Source organism: Sorex fumeus, unplaced genomic scaffold (genome assembly GCF_029834395.1).
Source record: "Sorex fumeus unplaced genomic scaffold, SorFum_2.1 ptg000042l, whole genome shotgun sequence".
NCBI classification, from domain to species: domain Eukaryota; kingdom Metazoa; phylum Chordata; class Mammalia; order Eulipotyphla; family Soricidae; genus Sorex; species Sorex fumeus.
In genome coordinates, this window is record NW_026606099.1 from 5,726,164 (window position 1) to 5,736,255 (window position 10,092).

At 47.0% G+C, this 10,092-nt stretch overlaps 1 protein-coding gene across 1 annotated transcript in view; it reads right to left on the reverse strand.

Annotated features, from left to right (window-relative positions):
• Window positions 1-9,835, reverse strand: part of RACGAP1 (Rac GTPase activating protein 1) — a 30,130-nt gene extending 20,295 nt beyond the window's left edge. Inside the window, exon 1 of the mRNA XM_056120182.1 lies at window positions 9,749-9,835. Within this exon, the coding sequence (XP_055976157.1) occupies window positions 9,749-9,833 (85 nt within the window). The 5' untranslated portion in view covers window positions 9,834-9,835. The remainder of the gene's footprint in view (window positions 1-9,748) is intronic.
• Window positions 9,836-10,092: the final 257 nt, after the last annotated feature.

Here is a 10,092-nt window from a genome sequence, read left to right on the forward strand (position 1 = left end):
CAGCCACACCTGGCAGTGCTCAAGGGACCATATGTGTGTGTGTGATGCAGGAATCAAACCTGGACTCCCCACACGCAAAATACGCACTCAGTCCTCTCCAGCCCCCCTCTAGGCTTTCGTTGTTTGGTTTTTATTTTGGAGCCACTGGTGGCAATAATCTGGACTGACTCCTGGCTCTGTGCTCAGATATCATTTTGGTTGAGGCACAGGGAACCAAATATGGTGCCAAGGATTGCACCCAGATTGGCACAGGCAAGGCAAGCGCCCTACCCGCATACCATCTCTCCACATTCTACCCCAAGCTCCTTTTTTTTTTTTTTTTTTTTGCTTTTAGGGTCACACCCGGCGATGCACAGGGGTGACTCCTCGCTCTGCACTCAGGAGTTACTCCTGGCGGTGCTCAGGAGGCCATATCGGATGCTGGGAATCGAACCCGGGTCAGCTGCGTGCAAGGCACACGCCCTACCCGCTGTGCTATCTCTCCACCTTCTACCCCAACCTTCTTAAAGGCAAATACCCTGTTCTCTTTGGCTCTTAACTTTGTATCAAGTACTCAGTAAGAACTTAAATATTCGCTAAATGAATAAATTGCTCTTTACATCAAATTTTAGCATGCTTGTCTAAGCAAACTTAACCAAACAACAGAGTACCCTGTTCAGATAAACGAGGCTCTGTTCATTTCTGCCTTCTTGTTGTGACCAACTCTGCTTCCCAAATGAATGCCCAAGCTACTTTTCTTTATGCATTCCGTTTTCTGATCTCATCTGCTCTATGAATTCTTTCCTAATCAGTTTGCTCCACATTGAGACTGTCTACACTTCCCGAAAGCATGTAACAGTTATAATATCCTCTATTTCATGAGAAAGAATCCTGTCTGTGGAACTTAAAAGCCATAAACTTCTTGAAGACAGAAACCACATCACACAAATTTGTTATTTGCAATATGAGACAGTGCAAACTTAGTGTGGTGTTGGTCTGCACCAGAGAGTTATGTTTATTGCTAATTAATGTACCAAGAGCCCACAATAAGACAAAAACACGTAGTTGGGAAAAATGAGTATAACAAATCAGTGTAGCACTGTAGCACTGTCCTCCCGTTGTTCATCAATTTGCTTGAGTGGGCGCCAGTAACGTCTCACAACAAATTGTGAGACTTGTTGCTACTGTGTTTGGCATATCGAATACGTCACGGGTAGCTCGCCAGGCATTGCCATGCGGGCAAGATACTCTCGGTAGCTGGCCGGGCTCTCTAAGAGGGCGGAAGAATTGAACCCGGGTCAGGTGTGTGAAAGGCAAACGCCTTACCGGCTGTGCTACCGCTCCAGCACAATGTTATATTCTGTTATATTCAAAGACGATCAGAATATAACAAAGTACCTAGGTAATTTAAGCCTTTTTTCCATTTTATTTTACGTTTTTTGCTCTTTGGGTCACACCCAGCGGTGCTCAGGCGTCACTCCTGGCTCAGCACTCAGGAATTACTCCTGGCGGTGCTCAGAGGATCATACGGGATACTGGGAATCGAACCTGGGTCAGCCTCATGCGAAGCAAACGCCCTACCCACTGTACTATTGCTCCAGCCCCTTTTTTTCCATTTTAACACCACCACTCTGATCTTTCCAGAACCTAACACTTAGCTTTTAAAAAGGGACAGGTGGGGAGAATAATACAAAAGTCAAAGCACCTGCCTAGCATGTGGTTATGACCACAATCCTGGTTCAAATCCAGGCACATGAGATGGTCTCCCAAACATCGCCAGGGCTGGCCCCTGAACAGACAGGTGTGGACCTGAGCCCTGCCAGATGTCACACCACCGCCACCAAAATACATATAAAAATAAAAAAGCAGGGCCAGAGAGATAATACAGATGTTAGGCGCTTGTCTTGCACTGTGGCCAACCTTGCCTGGTCCCGAGCACTGCGGGAAGTGACCCCTGCAACACAAAGCTAAGACTGGTCCCTGAACACTGTTGGCGATTACTCGAACCCCCTTCCTGCGAGAGTGCAAAAAGAAGCATGAGGGGAAAAGTTAGAAAGTTACAATGAAAGACAAGAGAAAGTAATTGGGCCAGAATATGGCTAGGGTAGCAGAGCACACGCCTTGCAGGTGTGAGGACCCGAGTCCAATCCCCAGGACCCCTGCCTGAGTGCCTATCCCCGACACCACTGGCAGTGGTCTACTCTCGAGTAGAGTTCCTTCCCTGGGCACTACCCAGAACAATCCCAACAACAACAACAACAACAAAGAGTAAGAAGTCAGGATACTTGGGCAAGGAAGAATTCCTAGGATCTAACAAGAGAAGAGACTGGAGCTGTAACAAAAAGAGATTCTACAGCCTAGAAAATACTGAGTCTCTTTTGTTCAGGGACTATCTACATTTCAAGTTAGGGATTTAGAGAAGGGGATAAAATGTACCTCTATTTTAAAACATATCTAGAAAGACAGAAATTTACTTATAAAATAAGGACACTTGTGAAAACAAATACCTTAGATTTTTTAAAAATTATTCTTGGGGGCTGGAGTGATAGCACAGCGGGTAGAGAATTTGCCTTGCACGCGGCCGACCCAGGTTCGATTCCCAGCATCCCATATGGTCCCCTGAGCACCGCCAGGGATAATTCCTGAGTGCAGAGCCAGGAGTAACCCCTGTGCACCGCCAGGTGTGACCCAAAAAGCAAAAAACAGAAACAACAACAAAAAAGCAATAATAATTCTTGACAGAGGGGAATAACGACTTCCAAAAGTATTTTCAAGAGTCAGAGTGCAGCAGGGAAGGCACTTGCTTTACACACAGTTACCCATGCTCCATCCCCAGCACCCATACAGTCCTCAAGCATAGCCAGGATAAGCCACAGCAGGCGTAACCAAACACCAAAACAAAAAATACTTCTAGGGGCCAGAGAGAGGCCACGGGACAGAAGGCACCGGTCTTGTGTAAGCCTCGTCTCCACAACTAGCCTCCACGCACAGCTCCCTGAGCACCACAAGGGGTCACTGCTGAGCACATATACCCAGCAATAGCCTGAGCATTTTGCTGGCTGTGGCCCCACAAACAGTATTTACAACTACTCTCATTTTATTCCCTAAATTCTCGCAGCACTCCCACCAAAAACAAGTTAAAGACATCCAGACCTCGCACCCAGCTGACTTCACTGGGGCAACTCAGACGGGGGAGCGGGTTGAGTTTCCTTCCCAGCCGCAACCCTCCAGAACCCAACCACCACCATGCACCTGGCCTCTCTCCAGAGGCTCCTGCAGAAAAACCCAGGTATGCGGGACTTGTGTCTGGAATCTCCAAGCTCACTCTGAGGGGGGATGGGCCTCCCCCCATCTCCCAAGTTTACGAATAGCTTGGCAGTCACCCCCACAAACTGCCCCTGGTGCCATATAATCTGATCAATGGCCATGATCCAGAGACTCAGAAATAAAGCTTCCAGAAGAAAGCAACATAGGCCTCACGCAGAGTGAATCTGCTGTATAACAGTATTCTAAATTTTAGAATTCCTGGAGCGGGTGGCCACGTTTGCAGTCACACAATCTCTCAAACTCTACACCACTGATGTGCCAAGCTTTGGGGGGCACGATTTGGAATTTGGGATGGAAACATTCGAAATATGCTGGTGGGAAGGTGCAATGGTGGTGGAATTGGCGTTTGAATATTAAATGTAATGGATCATTGTGAATGACTTCATAAAAAAAAAATAAAATTTAGGAAAAAAAAGCTAAAGACACCTAAAATTCTTATTTTAGAGGCCAGGGAGACAGCCCAAAGGACTGGAGTGCACGCTCTGCAGACACCCTGAGTTTGATCCCAGCATTACACAACTGCCCAAGCACTGCTAGGTACGGCCTTACTGCTCCTGGCACCACTGGCTCTGTGCAGCACGTCACCAGGCCTGAGCACTAAACCCCCAGACCCACACAGCTGGGCAGAGTAACACTGGCAGGGCCCTGTACTTCTGAATACACCACCCACCACAAAAAAAAAAAAAGGTAAAGGTAAAGGCCCTCCCGTTGATCGTCGATTTGCTCGAGCGGGCCCAGTAACGTCTCCATTGGAGACTTTGTTGTTACTGTGTCTGGCATATCGAATACTCTCGGTAGCTTGCCGGGCTCTCCGAAAGCAACACTAATTTTAAAAAAGGGCAGGGAAACTGACGCAACGGTAGGTAAAGAACCCAAGTTGAGTCCCGAGTTCTATCCCCAGCACCACACAGACAAAATTCCTATTTTGGAACTGGAGAGATTGCTCAACCAGCCAGAGCACATTTAAGATTTTCATTTAAGAGTTCCGGTTCCATCCCCAGCACAGCATAAATCCCTGAATACCGCCAGGCATTAACCCTCAGCACTACCAAGTATGGCAAAAAAAAAAAAAAAAAAAGAATCCTATGGGGCTGGAGGGATAGCTACCTTGGGTTTTTGGTGTTTTTTTTTGCTCTTTGGGTCACGCCTGGCGATGCACAGGGGTTCCTCCTGGCTCTGCACTCAGGAATTACCCCTGGCAGTGCTCAGGGGACCATATGGGATGCTGGGAATCGAACCCAGGTTGGCCATGTGCAAGGCAAATGCCCTACTCGCTGTGCTATCGCTCCAACCCCAGGATAGCTGCCTTGTATAGACCCAACCCAGGTTTGATCCCCAGCATCCTGGCATCCCATATGGTTCTCCGAGCACTGCCAGGAGTAATTTCTGAGTGCAGAGCCAGAGGTGAACCAAAAATTAAAAAAAAAAAGTCTACTTTACAGAGAAATAGACACAGAAATAAACAGGGGGGGTAGGGGGCACGCTGGAGTGATAGTACAGTGGGCAGGATGCCTACCTGGCGCCCACCTTGCACTGGGCCAACCTGGATCCAATTCCCGGCACCCATATGGTTCCCTGAGCATCACCAGGTGTGGGGACCCACACCACCACACAAACACACAAAAAAATTCTCACAACAATCTCTTCCACTCATCCATTTCCCCTTTCCATCTCCACACCCCCCCATTTAGTAAGAGCTCCTGCTCTCTTCTGAGCTATCGACATCAGTTTCAGTTCCCCAGTCTCCAATTCTGACCACTTCCTCTAGTCACCGGGCCAGAGTAACCAACAATATAGCACCAGTGTGGGCCAGAGTCGTGAGCTCAATAGACTGAGTGCAGGTTTGCCTACAGGAGATCTGGGCTGGAGCACTGGCACCACCTGGTCCCCCAAGCGCCATCAAGAATGATCCCTAGCACAAAGTTTAGGGCAACTCCTGAGCACAGCTCTGCGTGACTCCTCCCATTTCCCCCTCTACATGGCTCCCCTCCCACCCTACACCCAAGGCTCACGTCAACCCTGCTCTTCCACAAAACCATTAGTCATCCTTTTCTTCAAACTAACAGGTATTAGAAGGTATGGGAGATTTCGCTGAATATTTGCTGAGTGAACTTTAATTCTGAGATTTCATTCAATAGTTTTCCCCACTAGATTCCAAGGAAGCCAACTTCCAAACTTCAAAGGGAAGCTTAATTAGTATGCCATCGTGGTTACTGAGTTGGTAGGAGATGATGGGGTCATGCAATAATTACTGTAGCACTGTCCTCCCACTGTTCATCAATTTGCTCAAGCGGGCACCAGTAACATCTCCCTTGTGAGACTTGTTGTTACTATTTTTGGCATATCAAATATGCCACGGGGAGCTTGCCAGGCTCTGCCAAGCGGGCGAGATACTCTCGGTAGAGTATTTTGCCGGGCTCTGAAAGGGACGAAGGAATCGAACCCGGGTCAGCCGCATGCAAGGCAAACGCCCTACCCACTGTGCTATTGCTCCAGCCCCAATAATTACTAGAGAGACAAAATAGAATATTGTTTTTTGAAAGGTCTCTAAGTGAATAAGAGATTGTTAAAAACATCAAAGAAATTCTTAACTGGTATAAGCAAAACGCCATACTAAGTATCAGGGACATAAAAAATAGTTTAAGATAGGGGCTGAACACTTCAATCAGATTAATCAATGGCTAAATAAATAGTAAGACTCCTACATTAGAAAAAAAAATTGGGGCTGAAGCGACAGTACAGCAGGTAGGGCAATTGCCTTGCACGCAGTCAACCCAGGTTGATTTCCAGAACCCTATACGGTCCCTCAATCCCTACCAGGAGGGTCCCTGAGCAGAGAGCAGGGAGTAAGCCCTGAGCACCACTGGGTGCGGCTCAAAAACAAAACAACAAAAAAGTTGAAGATAACGGTTCTTGAATTATTTTTATGCTAATGAGGCTGATTTAAAATCAACATTTACTAAAAATGAGGTGTGTAAACTCAAATAGGGGCACAGCACACAGCGGCAGTGGCTCTCTCTCTCCCGCCGCCCGCGTTCACGTTCGGTAGTCTCACCCTTCTTCCCCCACCCCGAGGAGGTTGACGGCGATGGGCAGGCAAAGGAAGGAACGGGGGCCAGACTGGTTGGTCTTAGTCGCATTTATTCCAATCCTCTCTCCATCCACACCAGTCTCTCTTCTCTGCCTCTGCCTCCCTTTTGCCCATTCTACAGTCTCATTGTATCTCTCTCCATGAGGAATTGGGGGGATCCCAAGGGTGTGTCTCTCCTCTCCTTGTCCGACAAGCATATAAGAATATACAATATAAATCATTTTGTATGGATACAGTAAAAAGTATCTTAAACTTATAGAATTGCTCTCCTAGGGCCATCTCGTTCTCAGACTACAGTGCTCAGGCCAGAGAGTCTTTCCCACCCATAGCAGGATCCTAGTCTCGTCGTTACCTTTGGATCATGACAGCATTTGTCTATGATCAAACTCTTATGGTTAAGAATCATGGCACTTTGGCCCGGCCCATTTCGATGCCAGGGTAGCTCACCGCTTGCCCTGGGTCCATTCAGTCCCTCGTCGGGATCCTGCTTTTGGGGTGTTAGGAACTAAGGACAACTGAGGCTCAAGTTGAGAAAGCAGATGCCCGGGAGTGAATAATATTCAAAGCCAATCAAATCCTAAGTTACAGAACATAATGTTAACAGTCTTTCTGTATCCATACAAAAAGGGCATTGCTTTAAAGTAAACTGTTCATAAGGCATAAGGAGAGGAGAAAGGCAGTATTTCACTCATACATATAAAATCATGGATTTCTGAGGAATCTGACCTTACAAATTAACAGTCTGATTAGGGGGGAAAGCTGATTAACTGGGTGGGGAGGAGAGCATAGGGAAGACTATTTACAGATAAACACAATGGAATGGAAGTGCCTCAGGAGCACTGTGATGGGTGTAACCAGATAAACCTAAGCTTCTTGTGGAAGAAGCACAAAGCAATGTCATCCTACATGAGGTACTAGTGAAAATTTGAGATCAGAGAGGATGAAAACAACAGCAATGAAAAACTTGGGTAAAGAAATCATTTAGGGGGCTGGAGCATAGCACAACGGGTAGGTAGGGCGTTTGCCTTGCATGTGACCGACCCAGGTTTGATTCCCAGCATCCCAAATGGTCCCCTGAGCACTGCCAGGAGTAATTCCTGAGTGCATGAGCCAGGAGTACCCTTGTGCATCACCAGGTGTGACCCAAAAAGCCAAAAAAAGAAAAAATCATTTAGGGCTGGAACTATAGTACTGCAGGTAGGGCAGTTGCCTTATATAAGGCCAAGGTTCAATCCCTGACATCCCATATGGTCATCCCCCGCCACCCCCACAGTTCCGCCAGGAGTGATCCCTTGGCATAGAGCCTAGACTAAGCTCTAAGCACTACTGAGTGTGGCCCAAAAAAAAATAATAATTCATTTAGATCATTAAAGTCAGTGCTATCAGATCCACCTTCCTTTCTCACTAAAACACTCTGCAGATGACACTTCTTTAAGTAGCACCTGTTACTTCCAAGCTCTCTGCCCAATCTCAGTTTTAATCTCTGAACATCAAATGTAAGTAAACACAGATGTAGGCAAATTTTCTCCCCAAAATGATGACTCTGGAAGTGGCCTTCCCTAGCAATGCTGAAAGGCCCAGGGTCAATCCTGGCAACGCTGCGCCCTGCCAGCTGTGCACGTCTGAAAGCTCATTCTCTAAAGGGTCGGGACTTGGTGCTGCTCAGCACTAGGGACCACCCCACCCATCTTAGTGGTACTTGGGGGGCCATGTTTATTACCAGGTCCTCATGTCAGAGCCACAGTCCTTTATATTGTCTCGAAGGACACAAAATTATGATCTTTTTTTTTTTACCCCCCTCAGTTGAAATGGCTTAGAGAACACAAGAAAAGCCCAAGACGGCCATCGCGGGGCTGGAGCAATATTACAGTGGGTGGGGCATTTGCCTTGCATGTGGACAACCCAGGTTCAAGCCCCCGCATTCCCATATGGTCCCCTAAGCACCACCAAGAGAGTAATTCCTGATTACCAAGCCAGGAATACCCCTGAGCACTGCCGGGTGTGACTCAAAAAGACCAAAAAAATAAAGTGCAGACACTCCTTTAAAAGAAAAATCAACATTCTCCTATTTTTCCCAGTTCGTGGTACAAAAATAAACTTTAAACTTGACATCTAATGCCACCTATTCAGAGAAAAGAGAGCTTCAATTTAAAAAATCTAGATGGGGCTGGGGAGACAGTACAGTGGGCAAAGTGCTTTGCTTGCTGCCCCGTGTTTGGTCCCTGTCATCCCATACGGTCCCTGACACACCAGCAGGAGTGACTCCTGAGTGCAGAGCTAGAAGTAAGCCCTGAGCATTGCCGGATACGGCCCAAAGACAAACCCCGAAAAGTCTGGATGGGGGCTGAGACAGGAAGGGGTAAAGGGTTCGTTGAACCGGCTGACCCTGGTTCAACCCCAGCAGCACCAATGGTAGCCTAAGCAGAGCCAGAAAGAAGCCCGAAGCACCACTGGGTGTGGCCCCAACTCACCCTACTCCCCTCAAAAGTCGGAAAGCTCCATTTAAGAACAACTACAGGGGCTTGAGTGGATCGCTGGGTATGACCCAAAATGCAAAAACACACTACAGAAAAAGTAACCATTTAGAATGAGTGTATGTTAAGTTTTGACCACGAATAAGTGAAAGTAACTTTCCCTTTAACTAGTTAAATTAAAGAACAAATGCAGTGGCTGGAGAGATGCACAGCGGGTAGGGCGCTTGCCTTGCACTCAGCCGACCTAGGTTCGATTCCCAGCATCCCATATGGTCCCCCGAGCACCGCCAGGAGTAATTCCTGAGTGCATGGACCAGGAGTAACTCCTGTGCATCGCTGGGTGTGACCCAAAAAGCAAAAAATAAATAAATAAAAATTAAAAAAAAAAATAAAGAACAAATGCAAAATGTTACAGTATTTTTTTCCCTTTTTTGGGGTCACACCAGACGGTGCACGGGGGTTACTCCTGGCTCTACAATCAGGAATTACTTCTGGTGGTGCTCAGGGGACCATATGAGATCCTGGGAATCAAACCCGGGTGGGCTGCGTGCAAGGCAAACGCCCTACCCACTGTGCTATGCTCCAGCCCCAACATGTGACAGTATTAAATGGACAGATATGGGGGAAAAAAATAAAGAACAATTTAAAAGGGATTAGAGAGATAGTTTTACAGGCCAGAGGGCATATTTTGCACGCAAGAGTGCGAAGTTAGATCCCCAACACCATACCAGGAGTGACATCCAAACACAAAGCAGGCAATGGCGCCTTTGCACCACCAGGTGTGGCCCCAAACAAAGGATTAGAACACAGTTTTGTAGAAAACCCAAATCTTCAGTCTGCTCTTTCTCTTCACACAGGACAGCTCAGAATGACTTACGGAGTTCATTTCCTTCGCTGAGAATCTCCACCCGGCGTACAAGCTGCTCAAACAGATTCCGCAAATTCAGCATTGTAGGATCCATCTTTCTGCCAAGAAATCAAATATACATTAGGGGTCCTGCCTATTCCCCCAGACAAAAGATTCAGTGGCAGTTCAGCGTGACCGTAAGTGACTAACATCTGGGCTCCTGCACTTGGAGCTACCATTCTAAGAATCTCAAGTCAACAACTGATGTTTTGTGTAATCCTTATTATAAAAACAAAGTTAGAATGTTTAAGACCCCTTTGGAAATTACAAAAAGCAGTTCAGACCCCTGAACACAATCCCCACGTCTCGCCTAC